This window comes from Neoarius graeffei, chromosome 10 (genome assembly GCF_027579695.1).
Source record: "Neoarius graeffei isolate fNeoGra1 chromosome 10, fNeoGra1.pri, whole genome shotgun sequence".
In the NCBI taxonomy this organism is placed as follows: Eukaryota; Metazoa; Chordata; class Actinopteri; order Siluriformes; family Ariidae; genus Neoarius; species Neoarius graeffei.
In genome coordinates this window covers 39,377,322-39,398,678 of record NC_083578.1, presented here as the reverse complement: position 1 = coordinate 39,398,678, position 21,357 = coordinate 39,377,322, and the positions used below count along the sequence as shown (strand labels likewise).

The following is a 21,357-nucleotide window of genomic DNA, read 5'->3' as shown; positions in this document are numbered from 1 at the left end:
ATTAGGTACAAGATCTGATTACATTTTGTCGGCCAACACTTTCAAGATGGCCAACCTTTTGTTTGCGGAATAATCTTTTGAACAGGTGAACAGATTTGCACAAAAAATCTTATGTGCTTAGGTACATCAACTCATTACATTTAAATCAGGTCAAATGGCAAACACGAACCCACACACACACACAAAGCGCACCAGGCACATGCACACATGGGTGCACACACACATGACAAAGACAAGACACACACCCTAAAGATACAAAACACACATAACCCAAGCCCTATTTTGGCAGTCTCTCAACACATTGCCAAGTTTGCTTAAGATAGTCATTTGCACCAGTCCTGTAGTTGTGAAGGCCCGTGGGCTAGAGGTCTGCGCGGGTCGGATTTTTCAGTCCTGCTCCCGCCCGCGCCCGCATTGTGCAGTCCCACTCCTGCCCGCAAAGAATTATGATTTTCAGTCCCGCTCCCGCCCACAAAAAAATTATGATTTTCAGTCCCGCTCCCGCCCACAAATCCCGCATGATGCAGACATTCGCGTTATTTCTCAGGAAAGTTCTTATCTTGACACAGCGTGATGGTGCCCCGCCCCCTACTTTGAGTGGATTTGAGCATAAATATCTACAGCTCACGTTTGTTATTGTTTACCTTGTTTCTGAATTCAGCATGTAGTACCTCTAATAATAATAATTAGTGCTGTCAAACAATTAAAATATTTAATTGCAAATCACACATTTTTATCACATGAGAAACCATTGTAATTCTCTGATCAGTATAAAAAAGTGAATGAGCTTGCTTTGTACCAATGTTTTTTTAAATTTTTTTTTTATTGCAAAGCAGAGCTAGTAAAAGAAGTGAATTGGTTTACTGCTTGCTAGTCTACAACTTTAATCAGAGAGACATGTTACACAGTGACAGTAGGCTTGACTCAATGCTATCCCAGAAATCCTTCCTGTAATATGCAAATTTGACCGCCTCTGATTGGACAGCCAAATTTGCATATTACAGGAAGGATTTCTGGGATAGCATTGAGTCAAGCCTACCGTCACTGTGTAACCTGTCTCTCTGATTAAAGTTGTAGACTAACGCAACAAGTAAATCAATTCACTCATGGTTCTCTTGCTAGCTGGGTGTGAACTGCGAGTCATTAGAGTGATCAATGGCAAGTTTAAGATGCCATTTCTCACTCAATCTGGCAATCTGCAAATTTAGGCATCTTAAAATGTTTTTATTAATGCCAAATAAAATATCCAGCACAAATTATATATGATAGACATAAATTAATAATTTATAAATTTTATTTCAAGCATGTTTTTAGTTAGCAGGACTGCAGCTTATCACCACTCCTGCCCGCGCCGCATATGTGCACTTCCGGTCCCGCCCGCGCCCGCAATGAGCTTTCAAAATTTGTCCCGCGCCGTACTGCTTTGCGGCGGGTCCCGCGAGTCCCGCGGGACTCCCGCGGGAGTGCAGGGCTCTACCGTGGGCAGAGTCAACACCTTCCTCCCAGAGATCAGTGTTTTAGAGGGTTAATTTTAATCATTTGAACAGTTCAACAGATTTGCTCATCACATTTTGGATGCCTCAAATGGCGCGCACACAACGCACCAGGCGCGCGCGCGCACACAACGCACCAGGCGCGAGCGCGCGCACAACGCACCAGGAGCACGCACACACAACGCACCAGGTGCGCGCACACACACAACGTACCAGGCACACACACACACAGCGCATTACATGTGCCTCAGTTGTTTGCCCTTTTCTTTGGTCAACTTTTCAATGAACGCCGATTGCCATCTACCGCCTTTAGCCAGTCTTTAAAATCAGGTTCCTCCAGCCAGAGGTCTGAAAATTTGCATTTCCCCATTGTTTAATTCTCGTGCAGATGTCGCCAGTCAGGTTAACAGATAGATTCGACCAGAGCCGTATAAAGAAAGTCAGTCTCGTACTAAACAATCTCTGGTATAAATTTATACTGGATTCGACCGTTATTGGAATTCAATGGGCATGCGCCACCAACTCCTCACTGCGGTCCTCCTCGATACATAAAAATAAATTCGCCCAAATGTAGTAATTTATGGATATTATGGCATGCAGGTTAATTAAACGAATTAGAAAACACATAGGCCCAGTTGGATGGGGGTCAAAAGATTTACTACCACGTCAGATTACGTTTACTAACTTTTACTACTTTTTACTGGCCATAATTTAGCCTATTTTAATTAACTACCTTTTACTACCTTTTAAAACCCCGCGGGAACCCTGTAACAGCACTCTGTAAATGTTTGGGAACTGAGGAGAGCAATTGCTGTGGTTTTGAAAGTGAAATGTTGTCTCATTCTTGGCTAATATACAATTTCAGTTGCTCAACAGTGTAAATTGTTATATTTTGTGCTTAATATTGCAGCAAATGTTTTCAGTGGGAGCCAGGTCTGGACTGTAGGCAGGCCAGTTTAGCACCTGGACTCTTACTACGCAGTCAAGCTATTAAACATGTAGAATGTGGTTTGACATTGTTTTCTGAAATAAACAAGGCCTTCCCTGAAAAAGATGTACCCCCATATCTTCACAGATGCTGGCTTTTGAACTGTGCACTGATAAAAAGCTGGATAGACCAACTCCTCTTTAGCCTGGAGTATGGAGTGTCCATGATTTCTAAAAAGAATTTCATATTTCAATTCGTCAGACCACAGGACAGTTTTCCACTTTGCCTCAATCCATCATAAATTAGCTCAAACCCAAAAAAAGTGAGAAAATGAGAAAAAAAAAAGTGAGAAAGTGGCAGTGTTTCTGGATATTGTTACCTTGCCTGGGACGGAGTCCACCGGGGGGCGAGGTATTGTTTTCGGTCAGGTTTCTTTGTTTGTTTCTTTGTGGGTTTGTTTTTTTTTGTTAACGATATTATGGGAAAACGGCTGGACCAATCTTCATGAAACTTTAAGGATAGAGGGGCATTGATCTCAAATAGAACCTCCAACATTTTGAGGGTCATCCGGTCAAGGTCACCAAAAAGGTCAAAATCATTTTTGTTGTGGCTACTGCCTCATATAGAGGCGCTAGCCACTATGTCATCATGCTGCAAGAATGTAAGAGTGTAACAATCGCACACTGCGCATACACGTGTTCCGATTAAAATGACCAGTGAGAGTATACAATTTGGTTCACCATTCGAAATAAATGGACTAGGCTAAAGAAATCGCTTTCAGACATGTTTATGCTTATTACAGAGGGAACATGCATTCCACTCAGCTATAGCGCCGGGACATTTCCAGGAAATAAGAGTTTCGGTCATGGTGACAGCATGTGTATGTCAGCCTCGGTTCAGAGGTTTCAGTTTTGAAAACTGTAAGAGTTAAGAGTAGAATAATATAAAGTACAGACACTTGGTATATTTTACTTGTGTAATTTTTAAATTGTCCATTTTTGGATTACACTTCATTTTTGTGGCTACTGCCTCACTGAGTAAATATATATATATGCTATATTTACTGTATGGACATGGTATCAGAAAACAATTGTATTTATTAGCAGTAGCCACATGTACCCATAGGGTACCTATTTTTTTTCCGCGATATCTTCCTTAATATTCATCATAAGTGCTACCGGGTGAAGTTTGTTTTGCCTGGCAACACTTATTTATATACGATTTTAACTTGCATTTGTGGATGCAGTGATGAATTGTGTTCACAGACAATGGTTTTCAGAAGTGTTCCTGAGCCCATGCACCGATTTCCACTATAAAACCATGCCTGTTTTTAATGCAGTGCCACCTTAGATCATGGGCATCCAATTTTGGTTTTTGGCCTTGTCACTTGCATACAGAGTTTTCTCCGGATTCTCTGAATCTTTTAATGATATTATATACTGTAGATGATGTGATCCACAAATACTGTGCAATTTTACATTGAGGAATATTATTCTTAAATTGTCGCACTATTTGCCCATGCAGTCTTTCACAGAGTGGTGAAACCCTCCCCATCTTTACTTCCCGGAGTCTAAGCCTCTCTGGGATGCTCTTTTTATACCAAATCATGTTACTGGCCTCTTGCCAAAGAACCTAATTATATATATTTTTTAAGATTATACACCTTTTCCAGTCTTTTGCTGCCCTGTCCCAACTTTTTCTGAAACATGTTGCTGGCACTAAATTCAAAATAAGCATATATTTTTCAAAAAGCAATTAAGATTTCTCAGTTTCAACATTTGATATGTTGTCTTTGTACTACTTAATTAAATATAGGGTTTCCATGATTTGCAAATCATTGCATCCTGTTTTTATTGTTTTACATAGTGTCCCATCTTTTTTGGAATCTGGCTGTAATTAAAATGTCACATTGATAGAGAAAGCCACTGAAAAGGCAAAAAGACATGGCTTGCTAATGGAGCTTTCTTTTGTGAGCAAAGGGAGGTAGTCCCTTATTTAAACTTTGTGTTATATAAGGTATTTTTGTCCAGTGTTTTTACAATGCTGATTGGAGCTCAATGTAAGGTGTTTTGGTGGGGATTGGTGGAGTGGAAAATAGGAAGCTGACCTGCACTGTTAAGGCACTCCAGGTGTCTCCTCCAGTGGCCCGAGATCTCTCTGACCAGAACTTCACTGTCTGGAGAAGAGCTTTGCAGCCGAGTGAGACGTTCCTCCAGTGAGTAGGAGGCTTCCAGCACCGGAGCTGGGTCTGGCACACATACACATAAGATAGAAAAAAAAGGAAAAGAAAGTTACTAATCACTCTAGTGTGTGCTACATTTCTCAGATTCAATTTTTAATACAATGATTCTTTGCACTTAAAAAGACATTTCCAAATGAACCAAAATAATCTCAGCACAAATCCAGCATGATTAATAACCAACAACCTTGGCTCTTCAAGTCATTCACAAATACTTATCCAGATAAATCCAACACTGTTAGATGGAATTTTTAAAAAATCACTGAAAAAGTAACAGCATGTGAAAAAAAATGGTGAAATTCTGTAGCACAACAGAGGAGCTGTTTTGCAATGCATGTGGCTCAGCGTGGAGCCCATGGGGCCAACTAGGAGGCTGTTTCTGTGCTAACAAGTCTCCTCTGGATCATTTGATCATTTAAATTATTATGCCAGGAATCCTCAGGAGGCACCTCAGCTCTCCACTTCACAGAGCTGTTTTTAATCTTCCTCTCTTCCTTTCTTCTTTGCCTGAAAAAAAAAAGTTGAGTCTGCTGTGTGCCGCATAGATAGGAGTGGTGATCGTTGTTGTGCACCTGCCTGTGAAGGAAGGCAGAGGAGGTGACTTCTAGCACCAAAGCAGTGAGAGAGACAGGCTCAGGGGAGTGGAACTGAAGGAGGGTGTGTGTGTATATTTGTGTATGTATACCAACCTGTATGCATGCTTAGACAAGGAATCATGCAAGAGCTGGCACACATGCATACACATACTCTCACAGAGCACAAAAAATTTTGCCAAATTCAACTTTAACTTTCATTTTCCTCCAAAGCCAGGACACAATCACTCTTACAAGACAATTGGTCCTTGTGTGAGTATGCCCTCACTGTGCTCAAGCCAAACTGAACTGCATCTGAGCACACCTCTTTCAAGTGGTCCAAGTGAACAATATCCAAGCGATCACACTAAGTAATCAAACAAACTGGACTTTGGGGGTCAAACACGCTTGGATGCGGTACGGATCACCTAGTGTGAATACACTCTTAGTCAGTCTGATTTATGGTGCTCATGCTAGGTGATCCGTACCATGCTCTAGCGCTTCTGACCCCCAAAGTCTGGTTTGGTTGATTAGTTTGATCGTTTTGGGCTGCCCTTGGGTGTGGTTCATTTGGGTTTGTGCACAGCGTGATTGCTGACCATACCACAATACGGAACTCAAACAAGTCAGCTAGTAAAGCCGAAACTTCTTGCTTCAACGTCCACTGCCTCTGTAAAAACCTTCTTATTCTTGCATCATGATTTACTGAAAATTGATGACTTGCATAACTGATAATCCTGTGTGACATGTGAGGGGATCGTGTATAACCATGCCCAAAACGACTCCAAATAATCCACAATGTAAAAAGTCATGAAACAAAAAAGCATCCATTGTGCTCTGCGAGAGTGCTTTCCTTTGGCATAAAAAGGTGCATTGTGATGACATAAGCATATTCAAGCATGGAATGATAAGCACAGTGTGAGCACAGGCCAGCAGGGGAGTATAGAGGGAAGACAATCATTCTGGGGCATGGTTCAAGAGAACCATGCCTAGTATGAGTACACTCTTAGATAAAATGCAGAGACAGACAAGAGGGGTTAGTAGTAGTGTCACTGACTCACAAAAGGTTTTTAAAATAGTATGACAGCCATAAAAGCAGTATTATAATGTGTGTGTGTGGGGGCGTATAAGTTTGTATTGTTACAGTAGCACAGTGTAGATTGCATCAGTCACATGGGACACTTAAGAGGATGAGGATGACACAGTGCCCTTCTCCATACAACCCCTGAATCTTCCCAATGCCTTTACTGCAACCCTTTTAAGAGCTAATGATCAAATGCTTGAGGCCAATTCTCTAGGGCCGGGACAAACCAGCCCCGATTATCAATCAGCTCCATACACGGCATAGATGAAACTGTGTCATGTCGGCAAGGTTTGGAGTTACCAAACTACAATTACTCTTGTTACTGGAATGAACTTGATTTTTTTTTTTTTGTGTGTGTGTGTGTGTACTTACACTTTTTTGAGTATTTTTTAAAGACTGTAATTTTACATTCACTTAAGTATGTTTATTTTAAGGTATTCTACCTTGCTACAATTTAAATTGCATCCGTTGCAGGGTTTAAAAAAAAAAGTCTCAGTGAACTACGCACCAGGAGATGATGTGATGAAAGCAATCATCTGGGAACTTTCATGCCGCGGTGTGGATACAGAAAGGTTTGGTGGAAAACAAACCTTAGGACTTGAATGCCGGCTATTGGAGTCCACAGGTGTTTGACAAAGGAATACATATTTAAAAAACAGAAAAAGTATAGATGCAGTAATGTATCAAAATAATTTTGTTTGCGCTTTTGTGGCTGATGATAATATTTAGATAATGTCCTTTTAGCCAAACTTTGGAATGGATTAATGATCCCAATCAATGGCCCGAGGTCATATCCTGACATTTACAACTTACTCATCGAATCTCCAGGTAATGATGATTTCTGTCATCTATGACTTTTTTCTCCCTCATCCTCTCCTTCCTCGTTTATGTACAGTGCCTTGCAAAAGTATTCATTCCCCTTGGTGTTTGTCCTGTTTTGTTGCATTACAAGCTTGAATTAAAATGGATTTTTGGGGGGTTAGTACCGTTTGATTTACACAACATGCCTACCACTTTAAAGGTGCACATTGTTTTTTTATTGTGACACAAACAATAAGATGAAAAAACAGAAATCTGGAGTGTGCATAAGTATTCACCCCCTTTCGTATGAAACCCCTAAATAAGAGCTGGTCCAACCAATTCACATCATAAGTCACATAATTAGTTGATTAAGATCCAACTGTGTGCAATCAAAGTGGCACATGATCTGTCACATGATGTCTGGATAAATCAACCTGTTCTGGAAGGACCCTGACTCTGCTACACTACGAAGCAAGCAACATGAAAACCAAGGAGCACAACAAACAGGTCAGAGACAAAGTTGTGGAGAAGTATAGCTCAGGGTTGGGTCATAAAAAATATCCTAAACTTTGAATATCCCAGAGAACACCATTAAATCCATTAAAGCAAAATAGAAAGAATATGGCACCACTACAAACCTGACAAGAGAAGGCCGCCCACCAAATCTCACAGACGGGGCAAGGAGGGCATTAATCAGAGATGCAACAAAGACACCAATGATAATGCTGCGGGAGCTGCAAAGATTCACAGTGGAGATGGGAGTATCTGTCCATAGGACCACTTTAAGCTATACACTCCACAAAGTGGGGCTTTACGGAAGAGTGGCCAGAAAAAAAAAAAATCATTGCTTTAAAAAAAAAAGTTTGGAGTTTGCCCAACAGCATGTGGCAGACTCCCCAAACACATGGAAGAAGATTCTCTGGTCAAATGAGACAAAAATGGAACTTTTTGGCAATCATGGGAAATGTCATGTGTGGTGCAAACCCAACACCCTGAGAACACCATCCCTACAATGAAGCATGGTGGTGGCAGTATCATGCTGTGGGGATGTTTTTCATCTGCAGGGACAGGAAAGCTGGTCAGGACTAAAGGAAAAATGGATGGCACTAAATACAGGGCAATTCTGGAGGAAAACCTGTTCAAGTCAGCCAGAAGTTTGAGACTGGGATGAAGGTTCACGGTTTAGCAGGACAATGAGCCTAAACATACTGCTAAAGCTACACTGGAGTGGTTTAAAGGGAAACATTTAAATGTCTTGGAATGGCCTAGTCAAAGTCCAGACCTCAATCCAATTGAGAATCTGTGGCATAACCTGAGGAGTTGGAGCAGTTTTGCCTTGAGGAATGGGCAAAAATCCCAGTGGCTAGATGTGCTAAGCTAATAGAGACACACCCCAAGAGACTTGCAGCTGGAATTGTAGCAAAAGGTGGCTCTCTAAAGTATTGACTTGGGGGGATACTTATGCACACTCCAGATTTCTGTTTTTTCATCTTAATTATTGTTTGTGTCACAATAAAAAAAAAAACTATTTGCACCTTTTAAAGTGGTAGGCATGTTGTATAAATTAAATGGTGCTAACACCCCAAAAATCCATTTTAATTCCAGCTTGTAATGCAACAAAAAAGGACAAACACCAAGGGGGATGAATACTTTTGCAAGGCACTGTACATGGACAGTCCCTTCAGCTGCCATAAAAATCACTCTTTTGCCCTCCCTTTTCCTACTCAGTAACATAGAGAAATGAATGTGTGGGTGTGTTTTACTGCTGACATTGCAGGACACAACAGCAATTTTTAGGCATGGTGACAGCCTTTACCTCCTATTTGCCGCCAGTCAATTTTATCACTTTGTTTTTCCCCCTAAAAGGGGTGTGTCCACAAAAACATCTTCAAGCTGATGTTATGTTGCTCTGGTCTGTATTTGCTCTCAGACCTGATAGAGGTTGTGCTGCGTAGGAGTATAAATGATGAGAATCAACATTTTAATACAATCTAATCTTATAAAATTAATTTATGTTTTGTTTTTAGTATTCACCTGTTATCATTTCTTTTGTGAAGGTTACATGGTAGAAAAATCCATCAGCTTGGCTGTCAGTTGAGGCAGCATTATAATGTTGCTCAATATATTTCAGTCAGAAACATATGATCGGACGAAATGAAAAATATATGCGCACCCTTCATGTGCCATGATTATAAATTACAACACGAAAATGGGATGGAATCAATTGTTTATAATGTAAGTACTTTGACTTAATATCAGGATTTCCCCTAGGAAAACTGGAAAGAGTAGTCATGTCCTGAGCGACGTGAGGAGCATTCAACCTACGGCAGTGTGTAAGCTAGGTCCAGGGGCATGCTCCCCTGGAAAATTGTGAAATATAAGGATTCATTTCATGGCTTCTGGTGACATCTACAGCTGATTTTTTTTTTTACCAGTTCAACATGGGGAAAAGGTTGTATTTTACTGATAATTTTACTGAATTCCCACCCTTAAAACAGAAAAAAAATCCCAAAGTCAATACAATGCCCACTTGCATCTCACAAGCAGTGTACTGCTCCAAAGGAGACTGCAGTTTACTTCACATCAAACAAAGTGAATGGTGATGCACCATGGCACGAGTTGTTCAAAATACTGATCATTAAATTTTGGCAATAGTGCAGATGACTAAATACTCTCACTGTCAGACTCGAGCTGGTCAGCAACATGTAGTGAACTGGTTGTCGCAGTCTCACAACTATGGTCTGCTACCACTGTTGCTGAGTTGTTTTCTACAGTTTTCTTTGTGAAAAACTAATTATTTAATTAAACTGCAACCCGTACGGTAAGTGCTTTGCTCACTCGTACCCGGCTTGAAGGCTCCACCATTTTTGCATAAGTTACCTACGAATATTACATCACTCATCCAATCAGCATGGATTACCCCTCTCTGACATCAGCTGTGAACTTAGGTCAAGTTCAGGGCCATGGGCTTGCATGGACTGTATTGATTAATACAAATTTGCTCAAAGGCTACAAAACACGTGCATGTTGGTTCTAGCTTTATACTGTAAGCCTAAATTGTAAGCATCATGGTGGCGGTTTAATGGGTAGCGACATGTCACTAAGTGTATAAATTAAGTGTAGCGGGGCCGTTACACTATGATGCTTTAGGGGAAACCCTGTAGTAATATGTATCCTTTTAATCAGTTTGTAACTTTATTTTCAAACATATCTGGAAGCAAGAAATTTGCTTCATGAAATGTCAATATCAAAAGTTTTGTATGATTGTAATAAAATCCAGCTGTATGATAAAGGTAATCTGAAATAAAAAATAATGTGTTATGTACATGATCTTGCCCTACCTGCATTTCCTGGGAAACGTCCTAGAGGCCAATGTCTCTGCACCACACATACAGTTAAAAATAAAAGTAACTAAGTAACTTTTACTCAAAGTAAATTTGAAATGTTACTTTTTTATTTGAGTAGATTTTTACACAAGTAATTTTACTTTAGTACAATTTCACAATAGTAATAGTACTTTTACCTGAGTAAAATAATTTAGTACTCTTTAAACCTCTGCATGGAGGTGAATGCGTCCATGACGAAAGTAATCAATTCCATGTAACCACATGAAAATATAGTGTCAAAACATCCTAAACCATATGGAATAAAATGCTAAGTACTGTATCTATATCCTCATAAAAGTATCTAAATACTTAAATTCTCATGACTGCAAGGATTTGCATTCAAACACTGACCGACCAAGAAGTGTTTCCTTACCACATCCATAAAACACATACGGCGCGGCACGGTGGTGTAGTGGTTAGCACGGTCGCCTCACAGCAAGAAGGTTCTGGGTTCGAACCCAGCGGCTGGCAGGGGCCTTTCTGTGTGGAGTTTGCATGTTCTCCCCGTGTCTGCGTGGGTTTCCTCCAGGTGCTCTGGTTTCTCCCACAATCCAAAAGACATGCAGGTTAGGTTAATATGGGACGGCCTTGGGCTGAGGTGCCCTTGAGCGAGGCACCTAACTCCCAACTGCTCCCCGGGTGCTGTTAGCATGGCTGCCCACTGCTCTGGGTATGTGTGTGTGTGTTCACTGCTTCAGATGGGTTAAATGCAGAGAGGAAATTTCACAAGTGTGTGATGAATAAAGTTGTGCTTTCTTTCTTTTCTTTCTATATGCATTACTGACCACACTTTAAAACTTGTGTAAACTTTTTTGCTCCAACCACCAGACCAGGCGTAATATTTGGCAGCTCTCAGTCTTCAATACCAGGCTCAAGATTCAAGCCTTCCATGGCAACAAGTTTCTCCCCAAGGCCAGTGTATTACACACTCTGAGTAGCAGTGTGGGAGAGTGAGTGACACTCACCAGAGAAACTCTCTCTCTCTTATACACACACACACACACACAGTTGTGTGTAGAGTAGCAAAGTAGTGTTCATCATTGTCTAAAGATGCTATAAAATATTTCAAGAACACTAAATCAAGAACACTGCATTGAAAACAATGTCTATAATTGAATGAATTCTTACAAACACAACTTCCCTGCCTGTTTTACAGATGCAGACTACCTTTTTAAAGTTAGCCAATTGATTATCTCTTTTAAAGTCCAAGCCTGCTATATTTCCTCATAACATGCATAAGTGCAAAAGCACAGACTTGATTTAAAGTCATTTTTCTCAACACAGATCAGCCTTGTAGTTTGTCTTCCTAATTTGACTTGATGAGAGCCTAATTAAATTTAAGAAGTTAAGGAAAAAACATGGGAAAAAAACTTAATTAATTGCAGTTCTCTATGTACATTCACTTAATTCAATTTTGGTATGACTATGAAATGGTCCGAAATGTCAATAATCACCTCAAAGTTTATTTACATTGATTACACAACTATTAGAGAGTGTGAAACCTATTCTATCACATCTAATCTTTTCCTGGCTTAATTAAGAACACTAATGACTTTTTAGCAAGAGTCTCTCCACCAGACCTTATGCTTTAAAGTAGGACACCAAACCAGTGATTACCCTTAATGAGTTTGTCCTTTTATTGTCCATGTAAGTGTGCTGTCCATTTTAAAATCAGCCCCAAACTTTATGCACTATTATATGTGTGCCCTGAGGTCATGGTAACTAATAACAATTCTGAGGCTTTATGAAACAATGCATCATATTCATGTGAAGCTGAAAGTCCATTGCCCATGCAGAAAAAAAGCTAATTGGAAAACTACCAGTTTTGTTTGATGACATTTCCATTTGAATTAAGTGGTCTGTTATAAAATACGTGTGTAATCATTATACCATGGTGCTAATTTTTTTTTCTCTTGAATTACTTTTTCATTTAAGTAGAGCTACATTATCTAAATACCGAATAGTGGCCTAGTGGTAGCGTGTCCGCCTCTTGATCGGGAGATCGTGAGTTCTATTCACGATCGGGTCATACCAAAGACCATCATAAAAATGGTACCTACTACCATCTAGCAAGGCATGCTGCAATACAGATGTGCATGGGGAGTTAAACTCTCGTGGTTACCAGAGGACTAGCCCCCCACTGTAACCCTAGCTATGTAATAGGCGAGAGGCCGAGGGCTATGGAAACGGAGATCGGCGCCGCCCGATGCGCCACCATACAGATTGGGCCTGGTTAGTACTTGAGTGGGAGACTGCCTCGGAATACCAGGTACTGTAAGGCGTGGGAAGGACTTTGACTTTTTTTTTTTGACATTATCTAAATTATAGCGGAATGTTGACTCTAAACATTCAGTTGCCTGATTAAGTTGTCTGGAGTCTGATGGTGATCCAATCAAAGTTGATAACTTGGAGAGATTATTTATAAAACTATATGCAGTAGTTCATGTGAATGTACATGTGCCATGGTAGTGTGGCAAGGGGCATATATTATTATATGGCTGGGAGACTATTGATAAAACTTTGTGCAGTAGTTGACATGAATGTATATTTGACGCAGTAGTGTGGTTAGGTGCATATATTATTGCTCAGACATATTTGAAATGAGATGAGATAATGATCTGAGGTAGCTTCAGACTGTGGAAGTGTGACTATATTTCCTATATTTAATCCGAATGTTAGTATTAGATTGAGTGTGACCACCATTTTGACATTCTGATTAACCCATAATGGATCTAGAATGGACACGAATGCTATTCTCAAAGGGTCTTCTGGGTTATGAAATGAAAAATATTGTCTCCAACAACTAAGGCTTTGTCTAAAGAAACAACCAGGTTTGAAATTAAATCTGCAAATTCAGAAAGAAGTTCAGATATGGCCCCAGGAGTCTGTAAATAATAATTAGCAGAATTGACTGGGTAGACTTATTTTTTGTGGCTATATATACTATGTTAGTATAAAGAACTTCAAATGCATTGAATTTATGACCAGGTTTTTGCATGACACCAAGATTAGCATTATAAATAACTGCGATGCCTCTTCCTCTGCTAGTTAAACGATACTGGTGTATATAACAGTGTCCAAGAGGACTAGCTTCATTTAATGCTACACAATCATTTGGTGTAACCCACAGTTCATAACCACACAGCACATTAATCTCTAAAATGCAATACTTAGTAGTCCTACCTTTAGATCAAAGGTGCTGGCAGTAGGTGAACATTCAGTATGATCAAATTTTATGTTTTCAGTTACTAGAAAAAAATCTGAATATATCTACTTTTTTTTTGTATAGCTCAGGGAAGAAACACAGTCTCAATATAGTGGAACATGAGTGATGACTCTGTGCAGTTAGCTGATGTTTGGTTTAGCCTGTTTGTCTGCTCCCTGGTTTTGGCAATGGATTGTCACAAATTAACTAGGCCTGTTCTAATACTATGAGCTATGTTGCAAGAAATGAGAGTAGCACCTTCCCAAATGGGATGGATACCTTCCTGCTCTAACAGGCCAACCTTGCCCTCAAAACTACTCCAATTATCTATAAAGCCCACACTGTTTTCAGAGCACCATCTGGACAACCAGCATTTCAGCGACCATAACCTGCTGTCAACTACATCAGCACACTTCACTGGGATGGAGCCAGAGCATATTACAGCATTGGACACCACCTTCGTTAATTTAAACACCTCTACACAGTTGCTTTAAGTAACCTCAGACTGACGAAGGCATATATCATTAGCTCCTACATGAATAACTGTCTTTGGAAACCTGTGCTTGTCTAGGACCCTAAGGTTACCTGCTATGTCTGGTGTGCTGGCTCCCAGTATACACCTAACTAAAGCTGCTGGTGCCCCTACAGGCCAAGCTAATTTCAAGTGCCATGAGATAGTCTCCTATAACCAGAGCTCTTTCAGTTTTCTCAGTGGGTGTTTCACTGAGGAAAGCAAACATTTTAGATACATGAGTGGAGAGTGAGAGGATTGGTAATCCCATGGGCGAGCCTTAGCATTAGCTTTGGCTCTGTGATTACGCTGCTGAGCCATTACCCTTTTGCCCCGTTGTGAGGGCTCTAATGCCAGAGTTGGGGGGATTAATAACTTCATCTAAGGCATCCAGACTTTCCTTTACAGAAACTACACTTCTCTCAATCTCACTAACCCTGTCTAGAGTTTGGATGTGCACCTCTAAAGCTGCAAGCTTCTCAGTCAAACTAAACATCCTGCATTTGACACACTGAACAAGCTGAATATTTGCCATGATAAATGGCACATGTACCTTAGTCAAAGATTTGTTGATATTATAGCAGATCCAATGTGGATGGCCTCCGCTTGCTGTCTTTGGATGGGAAAAAAAGGTGTTCTTCAAGAAAATGAAAATGCAGCAGAAGGGAAAGTGAAAAATATTTTAAAAAATTATAGTGGAAAATTATTGGTTAACAACATTAAAAAGTTGTAGTTTAAACGCTGACACCAATAAGAGGCTCAGGGCAAGCAATTTGAAAACAGGAGCTACGTAATGAATCAGAGCAGTCTTGAGGATAATTGTTGTTTATTTCAAGCATTGATGTGTGAGTCTTACTTCTCCTTGAAGAGCACAGTTCAGTTACCTTTATGAATGTGACTTTTGTCTGATTATGAATGAAGGAATAAACACTTCCAACTAAATGATAAATCAGGAGTTGTGAATAACTGGCTTTCAGAGAAACCCAAAAAAGACAAAACCATGAGTGAAATTTATAAGTAATGGACAGTGGTGGACGTTCATCATGACGCACTCCTGTCCCTCCCCCACTAATGAAGTAAATGTGTTATTTCCATGTGTATACCCATTACAGTTTCATAATATCAGAAGCATTGTACACAGTAGTGGAGACCATAAAATGCAAAAAGCTCATTTCAACAACTACAGACCAAAAAGACTGCTACTGCACCAGCTTCTGCTATCCAACTTTGAACTAAATAACACTGATAAGTAATAATGCTGTAGATTGGAAAAATATATTACTGTATCACACAATCTCCAGTCTCAAGCTTTTTCACCTACTGACTTCTCATCTACATATCAAAAGCTTCAACACCTCCAGAATGACTCCTATGCAGTGCCTTACATGCCCCAGTAACTAACTTTTGTGTTTTTGTCTTCTGCTTAAATTGAATTAGGAGGGGTTTTTTTTTTAATAAGAGACTGCTTAGTAAAAGGCATTTTGAGCTTTTTCTTTGCACTCCTTTGTTCTGTATGCATGATGCAACTTCCTACAATTTCTGGCTCACACTTTCGTGTAGAGGTGAGGGGAAGCTGGACTGGGTGGCCCAATACTGCATGACATGGCATGCCAAGAGGAGCAGGTGTGCCAAGCAGGTCCGTCTTGGCCCTGTCAGCACTACAATGTCATTAGCTAACGCGGACACGGGGGGTGGTGGGAGGGTTGTCACGGCGTCTCTCAGGCCCCTCAGTAATTACGCTCTGACATAATTAACCCAGCAAGCCCATTAGCTGAGCGATGGCTGGAAAAAAGCCCTCACTATAATTATTTGTTGTGTGCATGCTAACGAGGCCAGCTGTGCACCCATCGTACAACATGAACAAATTAATTTACAAGGCTTTGCTTCAAGGGTCTTTTATTCCTTACTCACAGTCCAAAACCACCAACTCTTTGTGTGTGTGTTTTATTTTTTTATCAAGTGGCCATTAATGGCCTCAAAACAGCTGCTAATTCTTCTGTACAGAAGTGGATACATAGTTGTGTGACAATGGGAGGAAATGATTGGTTCATAAAAGTAGGATGGATTGGTTTTCTTGAGGTGTTGTATTCTACTGAAGTTTATGGAGGCAATTGTAGTGTTCTGGGACCTACCACCCTGCAGTTTTTAAAGTTTCCCCAAGGCCAACATACCTGATCTATCTAATCTGTTAGGGCATGATTCTTCTATGTGTGCAAGTCAAAAAACCATGCCACTATGTGGTTTTCGGTTACCTGGATTCTCCCCTTGTCAAATCTATGATTTATGTGCCATGAAGGCAGTTATGTGCTTCAGGTGGAGCAAACCCAAAATCTATGTAAATCTATCTGTGTACTATGTAAATGACATTTATGCGCATACTGCCCTTGACTTCTGCACTTTTCATCTACATGCTTCAGAGGGCTATAGTAAATCAAGCACCACCATAAGGCAAAACACCACATTGACTTTAAAGTTGGCAGTAGGCCTACTTTTAACATTACAATACATGTACAAATAAAGTTCAAAAATATATAAATTTGTGTGTCATTTGTTTTAAACTATAATAACATTTCTTCACAAATGTACACCACATGGTGTTGTGAACAAGCCTTGTAAATAATTAGTTCAATTAGAATAAAAGAGAAATATCAATTAGTATATGTAGTATATTTAGCCCCATGACCCTGCACAGGATAAGCAGTTACGGATAATGGATGGATGGAGTATAATTAGTATATTGATTAGTATAAATAGGACCAACTTTCTGGTATGCCTAACAATCCTAAACCAAAATGCCTGCACTGCATTGCTCATGAGAGAGTGGAAAAGATGGAGAAGAGCTCGCTAAGCGCAAAGGAGATGGCCACGAGTAAGCCGACCTTGTCCAGACATACTGGGGCTCACTGACGTACAGAGCATCCAGCAATTTCATCTCAATTGTGAAGCCATCATCCATCTGTGCAGACTCCTGGATGAACGATTTTCCAGCCACAGTAATCATGTGTTCTACCTGACGTCACCATCATTACCTTTATTTTCTATATTTGAAATTAACCCCTACGTAGACCAATAGCAAAGTGAGTGTCACATGTCGTTTGGTATAGTTACTTACTTTTTTTTTTTTTTTTTGGGGGGGGGGGGGGGGTTATGTCACACAGAAACTAATGCCTTCCTTTGAGGTTATTTGGAATATAGCTAAGTACTCCCTTTGCATTTATTTTCAGATTCTGATTTGTGGTTTGAATGGATTTCAATGACATTCATATGGTAAATGCGGACGTCCACAATCCAAGTTTTCCCGACAGCCAAAATACATGAGGGTGTGACTTTGTCTACTACTATTGTAAATAAATCACTGCCTTAATTCAGAACTTTGCATGGTGGGTAGGATCAGAGCATGGGGAGAATACACATAACTGAAATGTGCATAAATGTGCAAAAAAGGACTTAAGTGCAAATAGGAGAAATGCACCCTTAATCACAAGAACAACATGAGCTGTGAAGGGCAGAAATTAAAGCCCTGTGCTTTGAACCCGGCACCCCGTTTCATAGCAGCAAAGATATCTGGACATCTTTGGAGATAATCCTGTTGTCATAATAATGGGAATGCTTTTAAAATTTCATGAAAATCCAGCACCTGTAAAGTGGTGCAGAAACCCCATTTTTAGATAAACTTTTTTAGCTTTCTCTTTTTGGTTCCTTAATTTAACCTTTTGTCCAATTTAGTAGAAAAACATATTGCTGGCACATAAAACAGATGGGACTGAAAAGCTATTATGTCCATTTTTCCCTCCAAACAATTATTTTGTTCCCAACAATATCCAAGTTCAAATTCAAATATCAACATTAGGACACACCTTTGCACTAGTAAAGATTGCTTTTACAAAGCTTTCACTCAGGAGGAAAGTTCACCTTTTGACAAAACATTCCAGTTCATACAACTGATTCATCATCCTAACTCTTTTTTTGCAAATCTATCCAGAAAAAAAAATCATAAATATTCCCCTGAAATACAAAGAGGAGGTAATTTCGTCCATTTAAGTGGTGTGGCTTCGCTCAGCACACTTGATATAGAGCCCTATATTAAATCTCTTTTGCATCACATTGATGTAGAAGAGGATAGAGCAAGTATGCAAGAGAGATGTCTTTTTTTTTGGCTGCATGCATTGAAAGACAAACTTTCTCACAAAGCCTTTTTGTTATGCCAGCAGAATGAAGGATAAGAGTCAATCAATACACATCACCTATAAAAGAATCTTGAAAGACATGCACTGTCACAGATGTGCAGGGTATGACAGAGATCTGTTATCTCAAAAAAAGCTTCTGGATAAAAGAGGAAACACAAGGAGCTGGGAAGGGCAAGTGAGAGCAAGTGTTTATTTATTTATTTATTTATTATTTTTAAATGCTGATCAGAATATTACATGAAGGCCACTGCTAAGATTAAACTTAAACTGTCACAGGAAAACCAAGGATACTGTAAGACGTCATGTGTACCTGTTAATAGCATTATGATTGAATCTTGACATGAAAGTGGAGCCTTGAATTGCAGCAGGTTATCTTTAGAATTTACTTGCATGAATTATTTATTTACAAATAGAATACATGCATACATACATGTATTATCTGTAACCGCTTATCCTGTGCAGGGTTGCGGGCAAGCTGGAGCCTATCCCAGCTGACTATGGGCGAGAGGTGGGGTTCACCTGGACAAGTCACAAAATCATCGCAGGGCTGACACCTACAGACAAACAACAATTCACACATTCACACCTCCAGTCAATTGAGAACCACCTATTAACCTAACCTGCATGTCTTTGGACTGTGGGGGAAACCAGAGCACCCAGAGGAAACCCACACAGACATGGGGAGAACATGCAAACTCCGCACAGTCAATGTCTGAGCATTTTCTTTCTTACTGACTCTTTCTTACTGCACACACATATACAGACTCCAATATGATCTCTGTGGGGTTTTCCCTGCAGTGATCTATTGGGTAGGCCAGTGCTTTTAGAGACATAATGCATTATTAAGCTTCTCATACATCTCCTGGGCCTTTTGTTTATTACTGCGCTTATTAATCACCAGCACATAATTTCCACCCATCCAGAGAGCCCTCATTCACCATTCATTCTCCACTCAGACCACCACACACACACACACACACACACACACACACACACACACACACACACACACACAGGTCTTTGAATCTGATAATGTTCTATGATGAAACATCCCCTAAAAGGGCCAATTACACGTACAATACCAGGAAAATTCTGAAACAATGATGAAACGTGGACATTATCAAGAAGCCAAGAAGCCTTTATTTGTCACATGTACACTCAAGGACAGACTTAAGCACAGAGTGAAATTTAACCTCTGCATTTAACCCATCTGAAGCAGTGAACACACACATGCACGCACAAGTGAGCAATGAGCACACACACACATACCCAGAGCAGTGGGCAGTTATGCTACAGTGCCCAAGGAGCAGTTGTGGGTTAGGTGCCCTTTCTCAAGGGCACTTCAGCCCAACCTCAGGCCATGGCTGCCCCATGTTATCCTAACAAGTACTATCAAGCACAGTCACAGACCAGTGAAAAGGCCAGTGAAAAAATGTTTCCTCCTTTAATGGTTATCAAATCTAAGAAGCACTAACAAGGACAAAAGACTTGTTCATTTCTGATCTAATACACTCTAATATTGACATCAGTTTCGAATTCTTGAGGGTCTTGATAAGCTTTTTTGTCTGCTGAACTCATCAGTAATACCTCTGGTCACCACTAGCCAGCAGTGTAATACAGGTGATTATGCATCATGTTGATTTTCAAGGTTTCATTTGGCAGCCAGTCTCTGACCTGCACCTAAACCTAAATCAGAAGCTGTTGTTTCCATTAAAACTTACCCCTTCCTACTGTCTCACTGCTCATTTCCTGAATATACAAAGCCCTTGACTAGTTTAAAATGTGAGGGAGCCACAGGAAAAGCTAAGAGAAAGAGAGAAATGGCTTCTTGGGGATGGAGAAGCACAAAAACATGGGGAGCGGCAAAACTAATACCTGCAGTGCCTGTCTTAAGGCTATGCTCCAGGCAACAACAGAGTCAACCTCCTCCAGGTGAGGCAGTTACAAAAAAAGACACACTTCGTGCATAGCTTTGAGTGACAGACTGTCTTTGTCCTCCCATTCTCTAACAAGAAGGGAACAATTGAAAAAGGGCAATTTTATTTATTTATTTATTTTTACAGAAAACTGGGATCTGAAAACATGAAGTAGATATTACAGCAGGGCCAAACTATGACATTGGGGAGTGGTGCATGTTATGTAGGGAGATACTCTCAGGGCAGGAAGAGCAGTGCAGTATAAAGCCAGATAGTAGCAGCAGGACCTCTGAAGGTTCGAATTGTTTATATTAGAAACTAAAAAAAATGTTTTACATTTGTATTTTATGATTATGCTCGGTTGAGCAGCTGGGGATTAAACAAATTAAACAATTGTTGACAAGGAAAATTCAAGGGAAAAACATAAGAATGGAAATGGGGAACTATCACAGAGTGGTAGCTTTATGTTGACATCAGCCATAGAGAAGGGGGAGAGACTATCGTGGAGAGAATAAAGAAAGAATCAACACTTCAGGTTGTCCTCTTTTACCAGTAAAGGAAGAAAAAAAATACTATTCTTGATGCAGCCAGCAGGGACCCAAGCAGACTAACCATGGTAAAGTCATACACATACAATCCCTATTCCAAAAAAGTTGGGACACTGTGTAAACTGTAAATAAAAACAGAATGCAATCATTTGCAAATTATATTAACCCTATATTTCATTGAAAATAGTAGGGTCATTCCATGCCAAATCAACAAATATCTGACAAATTTATGCTCGACCATCTCAGATTTCAATGAAATTTGCAGGGCTCAGAGATACTATTAAAAGAAGTTAATCCCCAAAATTTGAGCTTCCTATCTCCAATGGTTTCAGAGATACAGGCATTTGAATTTTTCGATTTTTTTGCATTTTGCTCAAAACATACATATTTCAAAGTGTAATATAATCTTTATTATGCAAGATAGAAACCTAAAATTTTGCACAGAGAGACTCAGTGTCTTGTACTACAAGCTTCAACTTAGAATTTC

General features: G+C 40.0%; 1 protein-coding gene across 1 annotated transcript in view; it reads right to left on the bottom strand.

Moving 5' to 3' along the window:
- cux2b (cut-like homeobox 2b) overlaps nucleotides 1-21,357 on the bottom strand; it is a 643,825-nt gene that overhangs the window by 189,654 nt on the left and 432,814 nt on the right. Inside the window, exon 5 of the mRNA XM_060931785.1 lies at nucleotides 4,529-4,669. Within this exon, the coding sequence (XP_060787768.1) occupies nucleotides 4,529-4,669 (141 nt within the window). The remainder of the gene's footprint in view (nucleotides 1-4,528; nucleotides 4,670-21,357) is intronic.